Below are 27,510 nucleotides of genomic sequence, written 5' to 3'. Positions count from 1 at the left end.
CTGAAGACACGCAGCCTTCAGTGGATGCACAGACAGTGGGAATGTTGCAGTAGCTGGCAGGAGCCCTGGAAATAATGTTGCAGAAGAGTTCTTCTTCTTGGAGGCAGATTGTCGAGTCTTGGGAGGGTCCAGTCTCAGTTCCGGAGGCCAGAAGTAGAAGCAGAGGTTGCAGAGGAATCCTGCTGGAATCTTGCATGCTGAATCTGAGGACCCACCCCAGTGGAAGACCCTAAACAGCTCTGAGAGGGGGCTTGGTAACCTAGCCAGGTGACCACCTATCAGGAGGGGGCTCTAACGTCACCGGCCTGGCCTGGCCACTCAGATGCTCCCAGAGTTCCCTACCATCCTTGGATTCAAGATGTCAGAACCCAGGGACCTTATGGAGGAGCTCTAGGCACCACCCCTGGGGTGATGATGGACAGGGGAGAGGTCACTCCCCTTTCCATTGTCCCGTTTTGCGCAAGACCACGGACTGGGAGTCCCTGAACTGGTGTGGACTGGTTTATGCACAGGGGCACCAAATGTGCCCTTTAAAGCATACCAGTGGCCTGGGGAGGCGACCCCTCCCAAGCCAGTCACACCTATTTCCAAAGGGAGAGGGTGTTACCTCCCTCTCTCAAAGGAAATCCTTTGTTCTTCCTTCCTGAGCTTGATCATATCAAGCAGTAGGAGGGCAGAAACCTGTCTGAGAGGTGGTAGCAGGTTGGGCTGCCTGTAAAACCCTAGAGGACCGGTGGTAGCAATGCTGGGTGGTCCTCTAAAGAGCCCCCAGAGTGCCTTGAATCATACTTCCAATACTGACAACAGTATTGGGGTATGAGTCCGACATGTTTGATACCAAACATGCCTAGGTTCAGAGTTACCATGTCCAGTACACGCATAAAATGGCGTCCCTGCACTCACGAAGTCCAGGAAAATGGAACCGGAGTTTGTGGGGGCACCTTTGCTAGCGCAGGGGTGCCTTGACACACAGGTACTTGCACCCTTCCCTCTGGGCTAGGAGGGCCTGCCAAAAGGGGTGACCTACAGTGACCTGATGCAGTGACCTGTAGTGAAAAGGGTGCATGCACCCTTTCACGCAGACTGCAATAGCAGGCCTGCAGAACACTTTGCATAGTCTCTCTATGGGTGACATAATACATGCTGCAGCCCATAGTGATCCCCTGGTACCCAAATGCCCTGAGTACCATATACTAGGGACTCACATAGGGGCATCAGTATGCCAAATGTGGGGTGAAAATGGTACAAGGTATCAAGTTAGAAGGGAGAGAACATAATCATTTGGGTCCTGGTTAGCGGGATCCCAGTGAACACAGTCAAGCACACTGACAAACAGGCAAACGGTGGGGGTAACCAGGCTAAAAAGAGGCTACTTTCCTACATCATACCACCTCAGTTTGGACCTAGCCATATGCAAATCAGTCTTGACCCTGTTTCAGTGGGAAAAGTCCAGCTCAATCTGCCAGGCCAGCTTCTCCCTAAACGGGAACGACAACTTTGGTCTGATTGTCTCTCTTATTAATGCTCATCAGCAGGTATAACTCAGTCCCAGTGGCACAGTGAGTACAGGACCCACATCTGGGCATACCCGTCACACTTAGGGCAACAAAAACAAGATCATGGATGGAATGCTTGAATTCACTTATGCCACCGGCAATTTCTCGGGCCATGTACCAATCCATAATTTTTCACCCATCATTCCATCTGAGATTACGCCCAGTGATATGCAAATCAGTCTCGACCCTGCTCCAATGGGACAGTTCAACCTAACTGCCAGGCCAGGCCTTCCCTGAACCAGAACACAAGCAACCACGGATTGGTTTTGCCCTTATTAGGGTTTATCAGCCAGATACAGATTGGTTACAGTGGCACAGTGAGCACTGGACCCACTTCTGGGTATACCAATCACACTTAGGGCAACAAAAACAAGTTGATGGATGGAAGGCACTGGCAATTGCATGGGGATGCATCCCAATGTATTGCTTTTGGCCCATGATGCCACCTCAGTTTGGCCTAGACATATGCAAATCAGTCTTGACCGTGCTCCAACAGAACAGCCCATCCCGAACTGCCAGGCCAGGTCCACCTGAACTAGAACACAAGCAACCCAGGACCAGTTTTTCCCTTATTACGGCTTATCAGATATATGAACAACATGGTTCCAGAGGCACAGTGAGCAGGGAGAACTTATCCATTGCCGAAGAACAATTAACAAAAGTAGTCAAAAAATTACCACAATGCCATCACACAATTGATATATATCAAAGTCTTCAAAGCAAACTCACTCCCAGGCTGGGCACCATTCCATAAGTGTTAAAAACAGGAGAGATAAATCAATTGTTCAACAAAAATGTACGTTGATACAAATAAACTCTAAATTATTGACCAGTCTGAAAACCACCTGTAGGTTGGCAAAGTAATCAAAAAAGGGTCTGAACAGAGTAAGGCATTAATTGAAAATATCAACCTCTGAGCACCATATCAGTCTAGATACCACAAAGTGAGGAACATGGAACATTCAAAATTCTTGACACTTGTCGTAGGTAAGGTATATGGAGAGATTTTTCCATGGAGTTGAAACACTGTCTCAAGGCTTTACTCGGGGCTTTACGTCAACTGAAGGCGTCTGCAATTTAGGTTGTCTAATCAATGGATTTAGCTGTTACAATATATTTTTTTCTTGAGGACCACTGTTCTTTCAGTTCGATCAGGCTGTCGGCATAAGGTGCCCTTTGTAATTTCTGATTTGTGGGCCACACTATCACTCTTCGAGTAGTCTTTGGTGTGCCGGAGGCAGAGTTTCTGCCTATTCAGATTCAATGCTTTGAAGGAGATAGGTGGTGTATCTTGAGGTTTTCCTTTTTCGTGGAGTCTACATGATAATGTATCTGGTTTCTTCACTGGGGGTGGCGATAGTGGTTAGGTTTTGCTCCACTGCGCTCATGGAGGAAGTCCTTTAATCAGTGCTGCTTAGGTGGCTCAAGCTGACTAAGGTGGGTGATTGGTGTGTCTTTCAGTAGAGGTTGTAGGAGGAATTAATGTATGTAACTGGTGATGAAGTCTGTAGATGAGGTTGAATTGAGTGATTTATGACCTTGGATCATGCAAGCCAAAGAGTACTTGTGGATCATAACCACGCCTTCACCTGTTTTGTACACGCAGTTGACATACTGTTAGTGGGGTTAGTTATATTTAGTTCACTGATTTTTGCAACCACAATGCAGAGAAAAATCATGCACTTGAAAATATTTCTAGAACGCAATATACTTTATTATGCAGTACAATGATGTACAAAGGGACAGGATCTTCATAAATACTTTACAGACCAACTGAATCATTTTGCAGGAGAGGCAGATTCTGTGCTTACCCTTCCACGCTGCATTATCTTTGGTCGTTTTGCTCCTCTGTTGACAAAAACAGGTTGCTGTGCTTTGGCATTGGGCCCAGATATTTGCATCTCTGGGTAGATATTGTCTAAGTACCACTTAAAAGACTTGCAGTTCAGTCTAGTTCTCAGTGCCAGGCGTTCACTTATATCTCCAAAATCCTTTCCCCGTAGCTCAGGCCTCAGCCTAAAATACTGCTCCTAAATTAAAAAGGAAAACAACATGTTAATTTAAGGGAAGGGCATATTGTATACTACAGTCAGTGACAATCTATGTGGGTATGCTAATTACCTACCAACATAAACGTAATCTTTATCGTCTGGCGTTATGTTTCAAGAAAGGATATAAGATCTTCACTGTTTCAACAAAGCATCTAATTCAGTCACATTCCATTTAGTACTGGGGTGCTCTGTTGTGCAGGCAGATGACGGATCATGTCTTTGAGTACCATACCAAATTATTAATTGAGTTTTCCTTTGCACAAGGTCTGATATATTTAAAAATGGTCTTCTAATCCTTCAATTTACATGAGGCCTATGCAGGTCGATTTGTCCACAAGATCCTACTAGCACGCCACGCCTGGAAGGTCATGTTGTTTTGATGCTATAGCAAGGTCAATAATATCAACCTACAATTATATTGCTTACCACTATATCGTCATGGTAAGTATATTGCTATTATTTGTACCTCAACCTAATGCTATTAATTATTATAATTATTTTATATATTTACCCATATGTATATTGCAATATAGTGGTTAGGACTATGTACTATGCACAATAGTTGTCATGTGATATGAAGTATGCAAAATAGTGGGGCATACCCGGGCCACATTACTGTAAATGTTGTGTATAAACCACACTAAACATTAATAGAGAAATGTTATTTTTACAATCCGGTGTTTAATGAGAAATGAGTAGTGCTATTGAAGCAAGAGTGTGATTTGAAAGGTAGCTGCTTGTTTGTGTTTTTTTTTTAACTTATCACCTTTCCAAGTTACTTTATTGTATTTTTAATTCTAATGCAACTATATACGATCTGGTATGGCTCACCATCACTGTAGCAATACACACATGTATCAAACAAAAAAAAAACACTAAGGTACGAACAACAGTGTATATCAGCACTGTGATAATGTATTAATAAGCTGAAAATTATCACAGTAATTTTGCCAATTCAAAACACTAAGGTTGTCTAAAAAGAATTAACAAACCAGTTTCCATGCTAATATACCACAAAACATATTATGACATATTCATATGTGGCCCCACAAAAATAGAGGCTATCAGTATTGAGCGACTTCCTAAAATGTGACCATTCCATTGTACGCACAATAGGGGTGAGGTCAGAAAAATAGGGATTAACTATATACAATTTAGGAGAGATTCATACATTTTCCTGCAGACCTAAGGTCAGCAAATTACATATCCTGAATTGTGTAATCAAGTTCTGCAGACGTTCATCTCACTAGAAGTGTCCAAAGGAAAATAAATCTCACACACATACACACTGAAGTTTCAGTTAAGATTTGTTACGTATGTATTTTGTTTTGTCGGGGAAGGAATACCCCCTACATAGCGTACTGTTGTGTTTCCATAGCCTTAGCGACCGACTGCAAAGTATCTGGTATACTGGATTTTGGATCTTAGTCCCCAGCCTCAAACTAATCAAGCACGAGCACGAAGGCCTAGGTCTGTCTTTTGAAACGAGTACAGTCATGTACTTGAAATCAAGCACACTCTCCATAGAGGCAGTGGAATACTATCTGTCAGTGTTCTAGTCTGCAATGTAACTTCAGACAAAAATCACCAACTGAAATAACTTTACATTTAAAGAAAAATCTGACTATGAAAAATAAAGTGCGCTTTTGACAATGCTGCAGTGAAAACATGAATTCACCCTCTCCCCAATTTTGTGGCAAAAGGAGCGGTAAGTGCAGAGACAAGGAAAGAAATGAGAGCGAGAGAGAGGGAAAAAGAGCGAAAGGCAAAAGGAAATGAGAGGCCAAGTGGGGGAGTGGAGACAAATGGAGAAAGGGAGAAGAAAGAAGGAGAAATAATTGAGGGGTAGGAAGAGGCTAAAGAGGAGGGAATTAATTGCAGATAAGCACATAGAGGGAATGAGAGAAAGGAAAAATGAGAGAAAGGAAAAAGGAGAGAGGAAAAGGGCCAAGAAAAAAGATGAAGTGAGGAAAGATTAAGTGAAGAGAAAGGTGGAACAACTCATTGGTAAAGAAAGGGAAGGATAAGAGGCAAAAATGGAGAAAAGGGCAGTGGTAAACGGAGAAAAACAATAGTGAATGACAAAGTGAAGGATGGATGGAGAAGATGATGTTAGAAGTTTCCTGGTCAGTAATAATAAAGCAAGGTTGTAATAAGGCCTCAGACCCACCATTTCTTAATTCTGACATTCCAGCAGTCTACAGCTTGATTTAGAGGTTGGCAATGCCTAATCTGGAGTAAAACCAATCTATTTAATGTCTACAAAAACGGTCTTCTGCAAAGGGCAAGGCTTGATAAATAAGTAGTTAATGACAGCTGCAAGATAGTAAATGGGACACAAAGAAATTAACACTAGGTGTAGGACACAAAACGTTTCAAGGTCTAGAGAGAAATGAGGATGACTACATGAGAATACAACTGAAGAAAAGGAGAATTTTCTAAAAAGGAAAAATAACTAAAGTAAAACTCAAAGAGGAAATTGAGAGAGTGGAGAATAAGGCTATGCGATGTAAAAAAAAAGAATTAAGGATATAGCCTATGTAGGAGAGTGAGGGAGAGGGTCTATTTATAGAGTAAGACAGAGGGAGGGAAATAGTGCCTGGGTGATGAAGAAGGGAAAATCAGAGCAACTAAGGGAAAGACAGACAGGAAAGAAGAGATGGAAAACAAGAGGAAGAACAATGGGAGGGAGAATGATAAAGAAGGGTATTCAAATAGATAACAGGATTTGTGGAATAAGAGAATGGCCAAGAGAAGGAGTCAGAGAATGAAAAGTTGGTATGATAGATGGACAGACATACAGAAACATAGGGAATCTAACTTGTGGTGGTTGAGAATGTGAGAGTGCAGGTGAAATGAGACAGTAAAGAAATGGGAGAAAGGGATAAACACTAGCTAGAAGAGTGAGGGGCCGTTCATAAGTCTGGGTGAGCGAAAAAAAGAGCTAGAGCACAGACAATATATAGAAAATAAAAAGAAAGGCTGTAGTTGAGGTGATTTCCTGAAACGTGTCAAGCAGATTCAGATCATGTTTCCCCCTGCATTAATCAATCAATCAATTCTTTTTTGTTTCAGTTAAACAGAAGCATAACAATATCTCAAATTAAAACCATGACAGTTATGACAGCTATAACCACATGTAAATCGAGAATATGTTCGGGAAAAGTGCAAACATTCATGCTGAGCATAGAACTATAACTTCACCAATAAATTATCTTTAAAACCAATCTTAATAGTTATAAAACTAGTTTGCATTTGTGCAAGTGAGCAAGCAAAATTAAACATGAATTCAGTCTGAATGGTTCAACCGGGGAGGGGGGTGGGGGGACAGTTTCTTTTGGTGGCTTCAAGCCGTTCGTCCACAACACTACATACTTTGGTGAAGACGTGGATTGAGATTAATCAAATGGAGCCATTGTCAAGGATCTCACAAGTTTACAGTTTAACTGCGGGTCCCCTGGGTTTAGGTTCGCAATTATCGCTCCCCTGCCCGTCTGAATGCCTCTCTCATTGAAGGTTCTCTTTAATATAGATAAACCAAACTTGTTCAGTTTAGGACAGATGCAGAACAAATGGATAAAATCCATTTTTTATTTGTGCTGCAAAGACTACATTCTCTAGGGCCAGTATATTTCCATGCTGGACGACTGGCCAGTGCTGGTGTTTTGCCAAAACGCAAAGTCATAAGTCTGTGCTTTATATGTGCTGGAAAATGAATGGTCAAGTATGGTGCTGGAGTTACTGCCTGGTAGTGTTTCATTACTATCCAGGCATGCGATCTAGAGCTAAGTTTATCTTTATCTTCCGCACATGATTGAAACCTCACTGCCCTGTTCGTTGCTGTTTTGAAGACCTCATACGGCACACTCATGCCCCATAGTTCAGTTAGATGTAGCTGCTTAATGGAAAGATTTAAATATTTGTGGTATGTTGACTACTGTTCACTTTGCAAAGACAACTGTAACGCGTTATTGAGTGTGGCGTCTTGAGCCCGCCTTATCTGGTGCCAGGCTCATGTGTGGAATACATAGCAGGCAATAAGTGAAAGTGCGCCAAGCAGATTCCGAAGGTAGCGGGGAAGGTAGATGGAGGGCAATGTTGAGGGTGTCGATCCCCCATGGTTCCACGCCGCTAGTTGGTGTTACTATCATGTTTCCTTGGGCATTTTCGTGTGAGCTAATGATCTCTCTTAGCAAGCTAGGCTGTTTCGGCTGAAGAAGGGGCTAGTATGACGGCAAGGAAGCTCTGCTCATGCTGCCTGGTTTTGACAAGAGATTGTGTTCAAACTGAGTCTAACCCTTTGAGGAATAAATTAGCACATATCAATTCATTAAAGGGCAAGAACCAGATTTTTTCTTTCTGTTGCAAAGAGAAAATGGTCCCTCTTGTCCCAGTAGCTGATAGAACTCTTGTGCCCTCTCTCCCCCTCTGTATGCCAGCAGGGGTAACTTTGGTAATAGATCAGGAGGAAGCACCCAATCTCCTTAAGGAGGATATTACCCTCCTGGATATTGATCTGGTGCCTAATCTAAGGTGCTGCATGTCAGGGAAGAATAGTGCTCCTCAGGCTTGCAACTATTCAGTAGCAGCCTATAGGAGCATTCCACAGTAACTTCTCAAATGTCAGCAACCCCAGACCTGGAACTGTTTGGGAACTTGTCATGCAATCCTCCAGGCCAAGAGGTGCAAGTCTCTGAATCAATCATTTGTTTGGAGAGAATCGTATCTTCCATTTCAGCCTTCCTAGAGAAATTCTTTATTAAGTACTGACCATACCAAGAACTTGTAGCTGATCTTGAAAGTGTTGACTGGTTCAAAAGAAGAGAGGGAAAACTCTAATCGGGGTTTACAGTTGCAAATAAGAGAGAACTAAGAAAAGTCGGGAGCCCTAAGTCAAAAGGGTGCACAAAGGGTTGCCTACAGAGGATGGGATTAACCTGATACCTACCATTGTTTCAAGAAAAGATATCTGCTCACAAGCGGGTAAACCCCACTTTAAGGCATCCTTGGACACTCCCAAGATGTGACTGACGGTGGAAAAATTATATGGTCTATGCTCAATGGACTCTGTGGTAGCTGGGCCCCCGTGAAAATCTCTAGTTCTGGGCCCGAAGTGTTTCCCATCTTTAAGACAAAAGTCCATTCTGAACAAGGTGTGGGTGAATCAGTAAAGACTGTTCAACCTAACAGCAAAGGTAAAACAAAGAACTGGAGGGGGAAGATAAAATCTAATTGGTGAATCAGAAAAAAGGACCCAAAGCACTTTGCTTTTGAGAAGCAGAGAATTTGTCCCAAAGGACTGGGACATCAAACCAGAGTAACCAGCAGAAGGCGCCCAGTCTTGGATAAATGGTTCCATCAACCACTTCTTCTCTGGTGAGGAACAAATCTGCCATACGCTCTCTTATTCTTTCCCTTTATTCACTTCTCGTCTTTCTTTCCTCAACCCAGCTGCTGAACCTTTTGTGGAGGCATTCAAGGCAAAAACAACACGGCATGGCTTGATCAAGAATTCCATCGCTCTCTTTGCCTCTCCGTTGATACCTCTGTTAGACTTTCTTACTTTTTTTTTTTTACTCTGACTTGATTTTGAATCACACATTTTTATTAGGATGCTTTGCAGACATTAAGAATGTGAATCAAATTCAAAGTAGGGACATTTCATTGGTTTCTTTGATCCATATAGGGCCAGGGGCTAAAACATGGGTAGCTTTTCAATCTAAAATTGTTGCAAATATGATTTGCAAAATAGAAAAGTTCTTCGATGCAAAGGAATTGATGTTTCCTGTTTATGGGGAATCTAATATCTGGGATAAGGAGTGTGATAAATTGATTAATCTAGTGAGCGAATGTCACTCCTCAAATTAGCACCTGGCAGAAAGACGGTTGCAAGTCTCCATTGGGACTAATGGTACACTTGTGACCTACTGTAAAAATACTGGGCCCTTTACCGATTGTGTAGGTGATGTGTTCCAAAAATTTAACTGGCTGGCAGGTGCAATAAATAGTACTCGATCATCCGTACCCACAGCCAAGCATTGCAGTTAGCAATGAAATAAAAGTAGTTTTTGGAATGTGGGCAGCCCAAAGAAGAGTAAGGAGAAAATGCAATTTTTAAATGATTTAAATGCCGATATAATCTGCATCCAGGAAACCTGATGCCCCACCAATCTCCAGTGTGATGGTTCTTTCTCAGTAGAGTGCAAAGCAACTCCATCCAGGAAGGGACATGCAAAAGGAGGGATTGCCATTCTCTAACCTAACAAGATGAATTGGAAATATGAGAGTTTTAAGGAACCCTTCAACCTATTTCAAGCAGTAAAGTTATTCTCCAATGGAGGTGGGCATGTATTAGCCTCCCAACTTGCTGCGGAATGCCTATACCCCGATGCCTCTTACAATAACCTCTTGTATGATATCTTTGTTAGCGTATTCTGTGGGGTACAAAAGGAGGAAGCTATGCTTATTTCCCTCCTCTGCTCTTTTCATCCAATTTAAGATCTGAAAAGTGAGAGAAGATACTTCTTCATCAACCAAGGGATAGTGACTATCTAATTGTATATGGGAGATTATCCTCTGACTCCCCGGTGCAGTAGACTTATAAATCCCCAATGGGAGATTCAATCTTAGACTATCTCATCGTTGCGTATGCATCTTTCCAACTGTTAGGTGATTTGAAAATAATAGACTCTATCCTCAGTGATCATAGATTATTAGCATTTTCCTTGGAGGCAAATACAGCTCCAGTGGGATCATGGAAATTCAACAGTGCCAGTTCAAAATGTAATAAAAATCAGGTAGAACCCAATGGGACCCAAGAATGATCACTATCTTAAACAATCTCTTAGAGAAAGCCGTCAATGACCTTGGCTCTTGGGAAGCTGATGTTCTGTACACTTTTGACCAGTTCATGAAGCAGATTGTAAGAAACTTTACTCAGAGGCAAATTAAGGCCCCTTTAAAATCGATTCCTTTAGCCAGTCTTCGATTAAATAAATAAAGAAATAATTTGGTCAGGAAACAATTTATTGATTTCTTTAAGGAGAGGGGTAGTTTTCTGTCTCTCTTGAAAAGGAGTAGAAGCTGCCTAAAGGCAAGCAAAAAAAAAACAAACGTAGATCACAGTTCGATAGACCTAAGAGAAGCAGCCTTTAGGAATCATATGAGAAGATTCTGGGAAATAGCTGCAGATTGCTGTGGCTCAAGAGTTAGGTCTTACCTGTCTCCAATCGAGATAGGTAACTGGGTCAGCTGCATTTCTGCACTATATGCGGAGAATGACATGGCAATGAGGTCCCTCGTTCCTGAATATTGCATGTCTACCCATAACCCTCCCACGGGAAAGGAGCTTGAGTCCTCTATCCTGGCAATGTGATGGGTCCGGACAAAGTCCAGATTTCAGTGGTAACACATGAAGCCTTACTTTAAGCTAAATTATTATTTCTTGTCTTTTCTGTTATTTTGTAATGCCAATAGGAAAGTTCCTGTTTCATGGACTGGAAGTATTATTGTTCCCCTCCATAAAAACGGTGATCGTAATTCGCCCGCAAACGGAATGGTGTCCAAGATTTGAATCACACTTTATTTGTCTGCCCTGCTTTATTATTGCACCACTGTAAATTGTTATGGTCAACATTCCTGAAATTGTCAGTGCGATCTTCTTCGGATGCCTTACAACTATTGTTTAAGACTCCTAATGAAATATTTTCGTGTCGAATTTTAATCTTTTTACAATGTTTTTTGAACTTATATTGACTTTTTAGCACGAATATTGATTTAATGATGTTAACGTTCCTATAACTTAATGAATTTGTGGATCTTTTAATGACATCGAGGAATTTATTATGGAGGAAATTGTTCTATGTTTTCTTTTTTGTGGACTTCTTCGGAGTTCCAAATCATGAAAATAAACTTGACTTGTACCAGGTTTTTATTGTTGTTGACCTTCTAGCCAGGTCTTGCTTTATGAGGCAGAACTAATGCCGGATTTGAGCCTGTGATGGACACTGCGGAAGGGAGAATACACACCTGAAGGCCTTAGTCTGCAGTCTGTCCAGTACTGCTGCATACTGCCCTCTCATGGCCACACTAACATATGCAATGTTTGGAAGCGGTTTGGCAGACATGACTGTTAACAATGGCTAAAACGAGGGACAATCCAATTTTTTTACTAAAGAGTTAAAAGGTGTCGATTAAGGCATTACCTTTCTTCACTGTCTATTATTTTTTATGGAAGAATGTTCCTCGTGAGTCTAGGTAGAGCCCCAAGAATTTGTAGTTACTTACTACCTCCAAATGGATGTCATTTAGAAAAATTGTGGCTGCCTGCCCTATCAGATTCTTGACAGACCTGTTTTTTGTTGAATTTACCTTGAGATTATTAGTTCTAGCATAAGATATCAGGACGTTAACTAATATTTGTACACTCACTTTCATTAAGCTGAAGAGTACAATGTCATCTGCATGCGACAGGTGCGTGAAACCGAGGGAAACCAGCCCTAGGTCATTTCAGAGGCTATTTTCAGTTACCTGGTGATTTTCTTTTATTCTCTTCTTAGTGCAGTATATTTGGCTGAGAGACATGGTTTTAATCTTCGTGTGGCTGATGAACCCGATATCCCTGTGGTGACTTGCATCAACAAGTAAGTTCCCAAAGCTTGTCAAAGCTTCAGTTTGATTTTTCCTAGTGTTGATGCTGCGTGCCATTAGTTCTTTGGCCAGCGATTTAAGATTTTCCAAGGATTCATTGTTCCATTGCAATTGCCTTAGATTTGTTGAGCTTGTTTCACCAATTCCTACCGTAACTGAAGCATGTTTGTGTGCTTGATCCCAAGAGTAGAGTCTGGTATTAATGCTCACTGTCAAACGCTGGATCAGTGGGATTAACAGCAAGGTAACAGATGTGTATTTGATAGTTGACCAAGAGTTTGGGCCATAATAAGTGTAGTTTGGGGGTATGTTATCTGTGAATCTCCCATTCAGGACCCTCATACCAAGGAATTCCAGGGTTGTAACAATGTTTTTCCCTCCTTGAGACCTCAATGTTCGACTATTGAACTTGATTAGGTTAAAACATTCCAGAGTATGTTGTTGATGTTTAGCATGTTGTCGTTGTCGTCTGGGGTGTAAATTAAGTTTGAGTTAAAATTTCCTGTCAATAGGTATGTCCAACATTGGATTTTCCTGCTTAAGGCTGTTTATCGTGGTAGTTATTGTTTCAAGGTGCGATTTTTTGTTGACTGAGTTTGGATGGACATAAACATTAGAAAGAAAATCTGTGGGCATCTTGTGTCTTGGGACAATTTACTGAGTTTGATCATTTGGAAGCTGGGGTCTATTGAAGTAGTTCTTCTGTGGTGATCTCTAATCTAAGCAAAATGTAAATCGCTAAGCCCCCTTTCTGTCTTCCATAGGGTTTTATTTTTGTAGCCTTGATCTGATGATGTGTGAAACCTTTTACTGGGAGGTCCACCATGGACCAGGTTTCTTGAAGAGCAATGATACAAACATTTTTCCAGTTCTGCCCGGGGAAAGCCATCTTGTCGCAAAGTTTCAGCCCTAGCTATTGTCAATGATAGGAGGTGCAGGCCCATGCGCTCTAATCCGGTTTCTTTTCAATGAGGAATTCATCAGGTCCTTACGGCGTTCAACACAGAGGATCAAATCTGACTGGAGGCACATTGGGTTGCTGGGAGAATTCTTTGGAGCTAACCCCTAAATTCGGCTACCAGAGTTACTTCTTGCACCCCACAAGACTAACTGAGCAGGTGTTACTATGGGAAGACCAAGCTCTCTCTCTGTGAGAGGGGAAATGGGTACCCAGGCATCTGGTATCTCTTTAGCATTGTTCCCCAGTTATCAAAGATGTTTGTGAAAGTTAGGATTAATGATGCTAAATCACCTGTGCCCCAGATTGATAGTGCAGGTTCTAATCGTCAGTTTATTGCTCGCCAAGAATTCCACTGAATGTAAATCTGCTGATGTTATATCTTGCAGTTCAGGGACCTCTGTTAGTAGCCTTATTATGTTTCCTCCACTGAGGATATCCTGTTACACTTGGCGATATATTCTGGTCTGAATAGGATTTTGTTGCAGCCATTTTCCTTACAGAGAGTATTTTGCAGAAAGCTAGAGGATTTTAGAGCCCTTGTGTCGGGTAGCATTAATGAAGTTTTTGATGGCACAGTAATATCTGTTGAGTGTGGTAACCCACTTTGGCTTTATTTTTTAGTTGTTTTTCTGGACACTAGAATGCCCAAAAAGCAATATCTCAGCAAGACCTTGGAAGGTCTCAAAACAGATGGGAGAAGGATCCAGGCCCAGCAGAGAATGGGTTTTGAGCATGACGGGAAACCTGAGTTTCTGTACTGTGTCCATTGGTTACCATAACTGGTGAGTTTCATAGGTTTTGCATGTTTGTCAAAACCATAGCGCAGATTTTAACTGTGTTTTTTTCTTTTAGTGAACATGTGCATAGAAAGGGAGGATAAATAATGGTAAAGTCTGCATTATGGTATTAGGTAGGGGTATGTAAAGTACTCACAGTGCTTACTGCACCTTATTTCTAAACGTAAATGCTTTGCAAAGTGTAAAGCTGTCATTTAAAAAAAAACAAAAAAAACATGAAAAGCTGAAAGGGACATGTGTGGCAGCAGGGACGTTTATGCTGCTGCACATGACCAGGAGAACGCTGCACTGTATCTGCATGCTGCGTACCTCCCTTGCAACGAAGCCAGAAAGACAGCAGCGATAGCAAAAAAATTGTACCTTATTGCTGGTGGGTATGGTGTTAAAATGAAAAAAGTCAACAGATATCAGGACCTAAAATATCAGATCTCTGTAGTACTTTGACTTTCTTTGTCCCCTGCCCATCTTCGTGGCCGATACCTCCTTGTTTATGGCCCTCCCAGACCAAGAATTCTATAGCCTGGCCTAAAGGCAATAGCGGGATATGCAGAGATATGTATAAGGCATACTAGGTGATCGAAACCTGCTAACAAATCTGCACATTAGAAAGGCAAAATAGGGACCCAAGAGAGGGCACGGTGCAAATGGACTGTGGAAAACAGCAGGCGATACGTCATTACGGAAGACATGAAATGTGGAATAACCGGTCTTGGATCGAAAAACACACATTTTGAACTCTCACCCGAAAATGACAGTGTGCCAGAAGCAAAGTAAATGTTCACTAGTAAGCACAAAGGGAAGAACGCCACGAAAAGTAATGTTAAAGTGCCTGGATAGGATTTCTTGCAAAGGTAGATTGAATCAGGGTGGCTGAAAGGAGAGGAATTCCAACAAAAATAAAAACTGGGGAAAAATCTAATTGACAAAGCTGACTGTTTCTTTCAGAAAACAATTACCGTTGATCTAAAATGAACAATGGGTAGAGAGATACAAAACCTTAGTGAAGGAGAACCGATTTTCTGGTTCAGAAGGGATTGCCCATACGTTTGCCAATAAATGCAAGTAAGTACTCCTGAATGGGCCAGGTGCCCTACATGATCAAAGTTCACTGTTTATGAAACTTAATTTTTTAAGGAAGTCCACTTCATGCTGTACTTTCAGCTTGCTGCATGAGTCTGCACCATGCAGTCTCCCAACAGACAACCTAGTCCTGGGCTTCACAGGAAGCTGCTGGTGGTCTGGAAGATCCTCCGTATGGTAACGTCCTTTTCTTGCATGCATGTGTTGGTTCCTCCCACTTGATCCATCTCTTTAATGTTGAGTTCTCACCGATACAAGTTTTGTGTCAATTACAAGACCTACAGTGTCAAACTCATGGCAGTGGTGAAACACAAAATGCCGGGACCCCGTGCAGAACATGAAGGGGGGGGTGGGGGGGCCCTTAGTCTCCCATCCCAGCAGAGGCATCATGGGCCTGCGTTATGCACCTGCCTAATGGTCTACCCACAACCCTTTGAGGCATGCAGCTTCACCAGTTGTCTCTGTCCATTGTATGCTGCAGTATCTTCCTCTGTGTCAGGCAGTGCAAGTGCTCCTCACAACTCCCACAGCTGTCCCACCCAGGTCTTCAGGGAAGGAGGGGTGGGGGTTTGCAGACAAGCTGCATTGCAGCAGATTGAACGCAGCAGATAGAGTCACTCCGAGCTTTTGTTGCAGACTTGAGGATGCAATGCTGAAACTGCTTCTCAGCTCAGCTGTGTCACTGAACTCAATGTGACCCAAGCACAATGAAATGTAGGTATATATTTATTTTATTTACAGAGCAAAGATGCACCAATAATAATAGGAGTGGGTATAGTAGTAGTAGTTATCTTGGTGCTTGGAATCTAAAACAGGAGATGCAGACCGGCCAGACTAGAAGACATTTAAGAGAAAGAAAAGAGTATTCAAAGAATTTTTGCATATATATAACCGCCCCATTCCAGGAGTGATGCATCTGTCACTACTGTCAGATCTGGTTGGGGAAGGGAGAGGGGTCTGTCACTGACTCATTTGTGGGTCGTTTGCCACCACTGCAGATCATTTGCAGTAGCCTCAGATTTGGACCATATTGGTGAGGTCCTCTTGATGCTACGCCCACTGGAACATCAGGTCTCACTGCACAGCTTGCACATGCCTGCGGGCATGTATCACCAGCAGGACACAGAAGGTCATGAGTCCCAGATGCTTCACAGTGAGTCTCACTGAAATCCAGGAGAGAGGCTGAAAAAAGGATATCATAGCCGAAATGTGCTGGACTCGCCGTTTGGGAGGATAAGCCTGTAACTGGATGGTGTCCAGAACAGCTCCAATGAAAGGGATTATATGAGAGGGAGTCGGTGTGACTTTGACACGTTGATAATGAACCCCTCGAGACAGCCAGGGGAGAGCCCGCCTTCAACAGCCAGTCATCAAGATAGGGGAAGTCTAGAACCCCTGATCTCCACCGATGAACTGCAACCACCACCATCACCTTCGTGAACACCCAAGGGGTGCTGGTAAGGGGAGCACAGTGAACTAAAAGTGCTTGTGACCTACGGTGAACCACAGGTAATGACTGTGGGCAGGCAGGATAGGGATATGAATCCTACAAGTCATACGCTACCATTCAGTCTCCAGGTCAGACAGGACCTGAGTGAGGATGAGCGTTTTGAACTTCTTCTTGAGAAAGAAATTGGGAGGGTGCAGGTTGAGGAGAGGAGAAAGGCCTCTGTCCCTTCTGGGCAGCAAAAAGTAGCGGGAATAGCAGCCATGACCCACTTCTAGCATCAGGACCCTTGGCCAAGAGAGCCGTACCTTCCTGACGGAGAAGGGAAAGATGGCTCTCTGTCATCTATTGTTTGAGGGTGGTCTGGTGGGAGGGGAACTTTCAAAGGGGAGGGAGCAGCCCCTTCAGACAATCTGCAAAACCCATCTATATAATGTCATGGGTTGCCAATGGGGCAGGTGTTGGGAATCCTGCTGCCAACTGGGGGCCCATGATGGTATGAGGACAGACAAAGAAGGCTTGGAGGCTGCGGCTGCCAGGGGAGTGTTGGACTGGCCGAACTGCTGGCTGCCCAACCCACAGGTCTGTAGGCATTGCATCCATAGCCATGCAGAGGCTGGAATGGGTGCGCACTGTGGTGGCTAGGGTTGTAAGGACGCAGTTGGAAACACCTGCCGGGCCAGAAAAAGAGTGAAATGTGACTTGGTGGGGGCGAGGGGCCATGGAAAGGCTCAAGGACCATGGCCGTAGCTCTGCTGTCCTTAAATCGCTCCAGCAATGAATCCGCCTAGTCTCCTAAGATACGTGAGCCATCAAAGGGCATGTCCATGAGTGATGCCTGGACATCCTCAGAAAAGCCAGTTGTTTTCAACTGGGTGTCGATGAAATTGCTCTGCCTAGTGAGCCGGTGGTGTCCAGTCCACAATGGATGGTGAACTTCGTTTTATCTTTCGCATCGGCAACAGCTTAGGAGAATATGACCCAGGCCTTCTCCGGGACCACTGGCAGCAGCTGTGCAACCGTACCCCACAACGTGTGGGAGTAGCGGGCCAAAAACCACGCCATGTTCACAGACCGCAGTGCCAGGCTGGTGGAAGAAAACATCTTCTTTTCTAAAGTTTTCAGCCTTTTGGATTCCTGAACCGGTGGTGTAGTTGGGAATGTGCCAGGATTTACATGGGAAGTGGAAGCTTGGACTACCAGGCCCTCCGGAGTGGGTTGTTCTGTGAGGAAACTTGGGTCCCCCTGTGCGGGACAGTGGCAGCAGGCAATAGTCATGTTCACAGGAGCCCCTTTGTTGGGCTTGGACCAAGTCGAAAGCAGGACATCAGTAAGTGCCTCATTAAAAGGGAAAAGTGGATCTGATAGGGACACTCTGGGCTGAAGCACTTTCGTCAAGACATTCGTCTTGACCGCCCATGGAGGGCAAACTGAGGTCCAGGACCTTGGCTGCCCTCCTCACAACCATGGTGAATGACACTCCCTCCTCCAAAGCCAGAGTAGAAGGAGAAAGCATACCAGTATCTGGAGAAGTATCCAGTCGACTGGTCTCTCCCAGATCCTCACGGTGTGATACGGCCGGTATCCTCAGGGTCCAGCGACCCTTCTCTTTCCTCCCCGGGTCCCAGCCCATAGAATAGGGCTCAGGTTCTGAGCTGGAAGGCATCAGGTGACACTCCTCTGGCTCCGTGTTGGGGATCAGAATGGGGCAGCGCGGCGGTTGGGCGGCGGGAGCGTCGGCATTGGGAATGGCAAAGGTTTAGGTGGTACGACCGGCAATGGTCCAGATTCTGGAATGGATCCTTGGGGCCCTACTGGAGCCTGTGCCGCAGTCTTGGAACTAGAAGGGGCCCATGCCGAACACTCAGGGCCCAAAGGCCCGCCCTTGGGCCACCCAAAAATGATGTGCATGGCCTAATAGATCTCTTTTAGTTGGGCGGTGGTCGCTATGGCTCCCGGTGAATCCGGGACTTGTGGGGACGACCCAGGCGTAGGCTTTACTGTGGAGCCAGGTCTCAAATGCAGACGCTCCTTTTCTTGTCACCCGACAGACGTGGGGAAGCCTAAGACCTCTTTCACTTCTTTTTCTTCTTATGGTGGGACTTACCCAAGTGGCCCAATGACATGGAATGCAACAAAGATCTTTGACTCCGAAAAGGCTCCTGGGACCTTCCTGTACAACAGGACCTTGGTCGCCGTAGCGTCGCACGCCAAGCTGGCAGGAGCTTGAGGGATCTTTCCTTCAAGCCTTCAGGTTCATGGCCTAGCAGTCAGAGCAGGACGCTCGCAGCACCAAAAGTATACAAGATGAAGGTCCTTTACCAACATCGGTCGATAACAGGTGCCGCAGGGCTTTAAGCTGGCCTTCTGGGATGGCATTCATGCCATACTAGGAGGAAAAACCTCAAAAGAAGTCAACAAAACATCAAAAAAAGTTAATCAAAAATTGCCTAGTGGTAGCTCTTCTCCAGGTCTGCAATGGCTGGCGAGGAAAGAAAAGAACTGGTGTCAGCACACCTGGGTGGTGCCTATATAGGCACTGCAAATGCCACTATCACCGTAGACAACACTGCCGATGCCACGCCTACCTGGCATGGAGGGGTACTGCTCACAAAACATTTCGGGATCCAGTTTGACTCCTGGGGATAATTCTAAGGTAAGGAATCTGCGGCTGGAAGTCTCTATCAATTTTTTTTTACTATATGCACCAAAAAACAGAATCCCCAAAACGTATGCTTTCTTAGCTACATCATTTACTGGTCTACTGCCCTAGGATTTGTAAGCTTCCCAATCCTGTTATTTTTCAGTTGCACGATGCTAGGTAAGAGTTTATGTTTAATGATATGGACACATTACACAGGATGGAAATTAAGTGATGCAACTGCAAGTAAGTTATTAGAACAAATAAGCTCAGCACATCGCAAAGAATTAAAATGTTTATGAAAGGCAAACTATACCAAGTGGAAAAGATACGATACATGTATCTGCAAAAAAGCAAGCGACTTTTGAGAAAGATGAAGTGCACAAATAATTTCTGGCAAAAACATGTGGCCTAAGAATAAGGTCAGGTCCATTCCTTAGAACAGAATGGCACTAGGAAATATACACTGGCCGAATGAAATCTTAGATCTTATTTGGACCGAATATGCGGCTATCCAGATTATTACGAAATTGAGTATCTCCTGTAGCAGATACTACACCAGATACAGGATCACAATCCTGTAATAATAACTAAGGATCCCTCTCTTTGTACCCCCGAGAGTGGAAGATTCTCATTTGAGAATTTATATTTGACCTCTACAACAGATATCTCCCATATAAGCGGCTTTCGTCCAGAATTGGGCATAGGAACGTATCTGAATGTTCGATATTTGGGCCCGTATCAGCAATGGATTAGAAGACCAGGAACTGCCCTGATGAAGGTGGCCTCATTAGTAGAGGATTACCGAAACGTGCGTAGGCTATAGGTTCCTATTGTATCTCATTAGAGATTGAAGTATCATTATTATTTCATTTGGTCATAGGTCCCGATTGTATCCTAGATTTCAATGGTTGCATAATCATTACTGAATCTTTATGAATGAATTATTTTTTTGTGACAAGTATCAGAATATATATTTATTAGATTCATAATGTATTTATTCCTCCAGTCACTTGAGTAGTTGTTAGAACTGTATGTTATTAGGTTTACCTCTTTATTTGTACTACATTTTATGGACATTTTAGTATGTTACGAATGTGGGACGAGTGAGTTAGGTTTTTGTATTTTTTGTATTAATTTTCATGTCCTTAATATTTTGTAATTGAATTTAATAAAATTATGTTTTTCTGATATAATTCTTATCCTAAAATGGTATATGTTGATAAGTATTTAGCCCAAATCGTTCACTTAGGAGATTTACCCTTATGTGATTTATATAATCAAGATTATTGATAGAAACTGTGATATTGTGTTTGAGGAATATCCATCCTAATATATTGTTAGTAGCTCATAAGTTGATTCACTTTACAGCTCTTAGAACAGAATTGGCCACCTTATGTAGTTTTGCAAGGTGACAAAACATCAGCTTAAAGGAGGCAGAAAGTATCAGCAGAAATGCGAAAATGGGTCTGGCTGGAGTCCAGGAGGCGGGGTATGGAGAGGGGTTTGGGGCAGGGCAAGGGTATTCCAGAGGGACCATTGTTTGCTTTCCTCCTGTTGTGCTGTGGCAGGGGGTGCTCTTCCTTTAGGGGTGCGGGGGGACTCGGTGTTTGCTTAGGGAGAGCATTGTATACTCCTTCCATGATGCTGCAGGGGTCGGGCGGGGGCTGGGCTGTGTTACTACCCTCAGCATCTCATGGGATGGGAAATATCAGTTCTGGATTTTGCAGAACCGTCATTTCTGAAGCCAGATATAGTGGGCCACTCAGAATTGTGAATGGTGGAGTTCCAAACAGTTACCCCACTGGTGGAATTCCTCTGTTTATAACAACGGCCTATATGTGCATGTTTTTATGCTGTGCTAGGAGGTGTAAATACTAATTGATAACAGAGCTAAATAGAAAAATGTGTTAAACCCTACTGCACAGCTTCCTGTTTGCTAACTGCCCTCAACCACTACCATCACTGTTAAGATTGACGTACATGTCTCTGAAGCTGTGATAGGACAAAATAACTGGTATGAAACAGAATGATGGCATAACAAAGTAAATTAACTGATCCTTTAAAACAGCGGTTCTTAATCTGTTGTCCGGGCACCCATGGAGGTCTGCGAAGCCTAATCAGGGGGTTTGCGACTACTTAGAAAATTAAATACTATTAACAGATAAATAAAGTAGGAAAACGTAACATTAAAAATCTGAAAAGGTTCTGTAAATGTGAAGGAATTTTAAGTTGGAGTTTAAAACTTAAGCTGGTAACCTCAGATTGATTTGTAGGAGCAGTGCAAGAGCATCTAACAGACCATAGTAAAAACGACGACTGGCCTCATATTTGTGTGCTATGTTTTGCGGTTCAAATCATCAAAATCGATTTGGTTGGTGTCCCAGGCTTTTAGTGAGGAATCAGTGGGGTCCCCAGATTCCAAATATGTTTTAGTGGGGATCCATGGATTCCAGTAAGTATTAAGTGGGGTCCACAGACGTTAACAGTGTAAGAACCACTGCTCTGAGATAACCTAGAACAATAACAACCAGTGCACTGTGATTAGACATTACAAAATATGTTTTATTTCAGATTTCATCATGTTTGATGCAGTTGGAAAAAAATTAATGATCACCTTGTATTCATCCATCCAAACATGCGCCAGTCGCAGGGAATTGTGCGCCATGGTATCCTGCCCTCCCGGTGAACCGTAAGGGCGTCTTTTGCGGAAAATGTGCCCGACTCTGGAGCAAGGGATTATTAATAGTCTGCCGCCGCACATCCATATCTAGAGGGCAGAAAGAAGATGCATCAGCATTTCTGTTTTTAAAGAAATTGATGAGCATCATGCATACTTTTGGCAAATGCAGCTGATGTTTAAGAGGACTATCACACTGTAAATCCATAAACAAACAAAACAGTTTACTTATAAACTACATACCTGCGTGAATAATGAGAATATGTATTTAACATAGGTGGAGAAGAAAGGACAGCCATCTTTAAAATCGAGGGCTGTCACCGAAAGCAAGCTATTTATTTTAAGAATTCATTATTGTTTTTGCACCCTACTTACTACAAATCTTGCTCAAGATTTTTTACCTTTGTTACATCATAGCTGGTGAATGATCGATTTTATATTTTAATGATAAACTACTAAAAGGCAGAAAGAAGCAATAAACAACCCAACTAGGTTAAAATATGGGGCAAACGCACCCCTACTTACAAATAAACAAAGATTTTATGATATAATATTCGCAGACATCGCATGACTTGTTCTTGGTCATATGGAGGGCTCTCCTCCATAATTGATTGAGTTTAACATTCCTGATAGTCTCTCGTTCCATAAAAATCTACCAGAAATAGAAAGCCCTAAACAAATTGGATAGGAGCACGGTTTTGTTCTTAGCTGCACTTTATAACTTTTGATGAGAAAATATGAGAATCAAGTACTTGAGAATCTAACTTCCTAGGTTTACCCCTTTACTCTATACGTCTACCCTCCCTAAGCTATTAAGGGCCTAAATACAAATACAAATGCCCTAGAAACCGGACCACAATGTTTGCACTGGGAAATGAGTATTATTTTGGGGATAGGTAATGCTCCGGCGCAGAACTTACTCCCAAATACAAATTTCTGCAATATCATTCAACAATCAAAGTCTCAGCATTTATTCTCACATGTGTTTCATCATCCAGGTCGATGTTCAACCTGACATTCTGGGCAGAAATGTTCAGGTGAAAATGTCTGGAGGAGTGGTATTACTGGAAATGTTATCACCCTCATGGGATTGTTAATTTTAGCTGAAGGCCCAACTGCGATTACCAAGCCTCTCATAAGGAGATCCCAAGTACTTCAGAGGAGGACCTAGCTAGACAGAGACTGGCGCTCTCCTGGTTCAGCATTAGGATGTATTTCTTGCAGATTACACTGTAAAGCGCTACCCTCAAAAAATTCAACAGACATTATCACAATATGTATGTGCTACTATATCAGCCCGAGTTGCTGATAAAGTTTATTGAAGTACATTTATGAAGGCTGTCCCGGAATATCCCACATTTTTAGATAGACTATGGTGGTACAGTTAAAAGCCTCTCCAGGTTGGATGGAGGACGAAACACCTAAACACTGGTTCAGAAAAGAGTAGGAGCAAATACTGCCCCTTCCCATCACAACCTTGTCTAATTTCTGCACAAGCAAAGAGATAACTTTGCTAACGTCGACTGACATGATCTGGTTCTGGTATAAGGTAATCAGAACAGTAACCTCATTTCATTCTAGATTTAATACATGGTAACCCAGACTTCAGGACAATTAGCTTTGCCAACTGGAGGCACAACAAACATTTTCTACTTGGGAAAATTCGTGTTGATGGCATTTCACATGCCGTATGTAAACAGGGGCTCCATTTAACAAAAGTTAGATTCCAGTTCATCCGACTAAGACACTATTCAGAGGATAATGGAAGTAAAGGGCATAATAAACGTAACTCAAATTGAACAAGTATTTGCTCAAAGTGATCTCAAAAGGCAACTTCAGACTTAAAAAAGTCACTGGATCAGGTCTCTGCCACCAAATATTAATGCATTTCATAATAGACTGAATAACTCAATTTATGGATCTCTGGTGAAGCCTGACTGAACACTTCAGTAACAGCATCCAAATAAGCAGTTTGTACACAATATAAAAAAGTGCTTATAAACTATGTATAAATAAACTGTTTATAAACTAGTCTCCCATGGCTTAAAGTACTATGCACAATTGCACCAGAACATGCTTGAGGGTCTGTCGGGAGGCAGCAGCCAGTGTCCAAATATGTTGGCCACGAGGCAAGATCAAATCCTTCTGAAAGGAGGGACATCAGTCAGTTTAAAGAGAGTGGGTATCAAATTATCAGCAAAGCAGACTGTGGTGTTATTTGGAAATATAGATGAGAACAACTCATGTGAACTATGTAGTGAATAAACTAACTTCATATTTGCCCAACAGCCGCTCCTGACAATAATACAGGCACTGAAATCTCTCGGAAGTTCCTCGTTGTTGGTCCAGTGATGGAAAATCTGTAATGTACTTATCACGGCAAATACATCAGCAGTAATTAACGATAAACTGGGAAAACTCAATAAAGTATGGGCTACTTTAAAGCCTACATGAAAGATATTGAAAGCCTTCCATATTCTTACCCTGAACCTATAGTGTTAAACCAATCAGGATGTTTTTTCAACAACTGAATGCTATTTTGGGGCTTTATGTGACCAATAACTTTTCCCTGAGGATACTTAAAGGCAGTGTTACTAACCCTGAAAGCATCTGTTCGTGGCAGGCAGTGCTATAGATTCATATGCTTTGCACACTTCTGCCATCTAGTGTTGGGTCTGGATGTGTGCAAGTTATTTTTCTTAGTAGAAGTCTTTCTAGTTCCAAACAAGAGTGACTCTTGTTGGTAATATTGCAAAAGGGCATCAACTCCATTGTTAGTTTCTCGCATGGAGGGTGAGGATGGAGTGAGAAACGAAGGGTAAGTAAAGAGATGTTCACGCATAAGAGGAAAATATATAATAGGAAAAAACAGCAATGGCCACAGGTGTCTGGGGAGGAATGTGGGTGCATGTGAATCTATAGCACTATATGCCACAAATAGACCATGTAAGTAACATTTTCCGTTTGGAGGCATGTGTGGCTGTAGATACACATGCATTGCATAGATTGTGAGGCAGAACCTCCAGCCCAAAAAAAAGTGGTGGCTAACCTGTGGGTATTGAAGATTGAAGTTATTTGGAAAGGTATACGTAGCAATGCCTAACCCACATTAGCTTGTTGGTGTGCTAGAACATCCACCCAGTAGTGTTCAGTGAAAGTATATGGTGTAGACCAGGTAGCTGCTTTACATATGTCAGTAATTGGGATGTTCACTAGGAAGGCGTAGAAGCTCCTTTCTTTCTAGGAGATCCAGGTAACATTCTTTTAGCTTTAGCATAACTTGCTTGAATGCACTTAACTATCCGCCTTGCAATGCCTGATTTGGATATGGCCTTTCCTTTATGAGGTTGTGAGAAAGCAATAATACATTGTTTAGTCTTTCTAAAGGTCTTTGTCCTATTAATGTTGTACACAAGGTATCTTTTGACATTTAATATATGGAGAGCCCATTCTTCAAAAGAGTCTGGTTGTGGAAAAAATACAGGTAAGTAGATTGATTGAGATGGAAATGAGAGACTACCTTTGGGAGGAATTTGGGGCTGGTGTGGGGAACAACCCTGTCTCTATGGAGCTGGAAGAGGGGTTCTTCCAAAGTTAATGCCTGAAGATCACAAACACGTCTTAGTGAAGTAATAGCAATTAAAATGCCACTTTCCAAGACAGAAATTGAAAGGGGGAAGAGTGAAGGTAGCTCAAATAGAGGGCCCATGAGTAGTGTAAGGACAATGTTAAGATTCCATGATGGTGCAGGTGGGACCCGTAGTGGAATTACTCTTTTGAGATCATCCATGAAGGCCTTAATTACTGATATTCTGAAGCAAGAAATGTGTTGCCTATTTTGAAGATAGACAGCTACTGTGGCCAGATGTAACTGAAAATAAGTGAAGGCTAGGCCTGATATCTGTAAATGAAGCAAATTACAGACAATGTTTTGTACTGTTGCCTTAAAAGGGTCAATTTCTTTGAAGTGACAACAGCAGACAAAAGTCTTCCATTTGACTGCAGAGTGCACCCGAGTGGTAGGGCTATGAGCTACCCTCAGAATGAACATGTACTTGAGTGGCAGACTGAGGTGTCTAACTTCTATGTCCTCAGGAGCCTAATCGCTAGATTGAGAAATGTGGGATCAGGGTACCTGATTTCTCCATGGTTCTGTGTGAGACGATCCGCCCGATTGAGGAGCTTCTTGTGGAAAACTACAGAAAGATCTAGAAGAGTTGTGAACCAGGGTTGGCGAGCCTACATAGGAGCTATTAGGATGAGCGTGAGAGGCTTTTGCATGAGCCTCCCTACCACAAACCGAAGAAGGGGGAGAGGAGGAAAAACATAACCAAATGTCCCTTGCTCATCCTATGTGCATGGCTGCTACACTGTGGGAACCTGGAGGCAGAGTTTGGACATTTGGCATTGTCCACGGTTGTGGAATGAGGGAACCCCCATTTTCCTAAGTATCGGAGGAGGACTTGTGGGTGGAGTTCCCACTTGTGGACTTGTCGCCACATCCTGCTGAGGAGGTCAGCAAAATTCCTTGTCCATCCCCGGAAGGTACTCCGCCAACAGGTGGATATTGTGACAGAGAGTCCAGTGCCAAATGGTTTAAGACATGTGAGACAGTTGTGGAGCACGTTTCCCCTTGTTTCTGTAGGTAGTCCATGCCTGTAATATTGTTTACTTGGACTAGGACAACCTTCCCCAGCAGGTGAAGTAGGAATGCTTTCAATGCCAGGTGAACAGCTAGAAGCTAGTAGTTGATGTGGAGGCACAGGTATTTGGTCTCCCATAGGCCCTGCATTGTGAGATCTTGTGAGTGTGCACCCCATCCCGTGTGTGATGCGTCCGTTGTAACAATGATGTGCAGAACAGCGTTGAGGAAAGGCCTCCCCTTCAACAGATTGTTGGTGTTCCACAACTATAGAGGGTGATAAGTGTGGCAGCCAATCAACACTAGATCGCCCAAATGACCCTCTGTCTGAGACCACTGTTGAGTTAGACATTCCTGCACAGCCCATGTGTAGTCGTGCATGAGGCACTATGGCAATCCAGGAGGACATCATGCCTAAGAGTCACATGACTGTCCTGACTGTGAGCTGCTAATCTGATTAAAACAAAAGGATCAGCACCAGAAAGGTATAGATCCTTGCAGAACTGGGATAGTGTGTTCGCCTACCACAAGCCGGAGATATCAGCCATGTGCCTGGTGTATTGGGATGTGGAAACAGGCGTTCTTTAGGTCTACTGCACCTATTAAGTCACCTTGCTAGAGAAGCAGGATAACATCCTGAAAGGTTAACATGTGCAAGTGTTCTGATAGGATGTACTGGTTTAGGAGCTGAGGTTTAGAATGGGCCGTAATGAGCTACCCTTTTTGGGTATCAGGAAGTATAGTGAGTAAAATCCAGTACCTTATGGGGAAGGGTTCTATAGCTCCTTTGAGGAGGAAGGCTTTGACCTCTTCCTTGAGTAGTATTTGTTGCTCTGCTGTTAACTTGTGTTTGCAAAGTGGAATGTTGAGAGATATGGTAATGAGCGCCAGACAATAACCATGTTGGATACTATCCAACACCCACTGGTCTGAGCTGATGGTTTGCCATGTGGGTAGAAAATCTTGTAAACGTCCCCTGACAGGTGTTATATGGTCGGGATGTAGA

The 27,510-nt window shown here is 43.0% G+C and overlaps 1 protein-coding gene across 1 annotated transcript in view; it reads right to left on the bottom strand.

Annotated features, from left to right (window-relative positions):
- The window catches only part of GALNT11 (polypeptide N-acetylgalactosaminyltransferase 11), a 366,701-nt gene that overhangs the window by 94,637 nt on the left and 244,554 nt on the right, over window positions 1-27,510 (bottom strand). The window contains exons 8-9 of the mRNA XM_069211112.1: window positions 21,800-21,952; window positions 3,368-3,586 (exon numbers count right to left, since the gene is read on the bottom strand). Of these exons, the coding sequence (XP_069067213.1) occupies window positions 3,368-3,586; window positions 21,800-21,952 (372 nt within the window). The remainder of the gene's footprint in view (window positions 1-3,367; window positions 3,587-21,799; window positions 21,953-27,510) is intronic.

This window comes from Pleurodeles waltl, chromosome 10 (genome assembly GCF_031143425.1).
Source record: "Pleurodeles waltl isolate 20211129_DDA chromosome 10, aPleWal1.hap1.20221129, whole genome shotgun sequence".
Taxonomy (NCBI): Eukaryota; Metazoa; Chordata; class Amphibia; order Caudata; family Salamandridae; genus Pleurodeles; species Pleurodeles waltl.
Note: the sequence above shows the minus strand (reverse complement) of the source record. Positions and strands in the feature narration are given on the sequence as shown.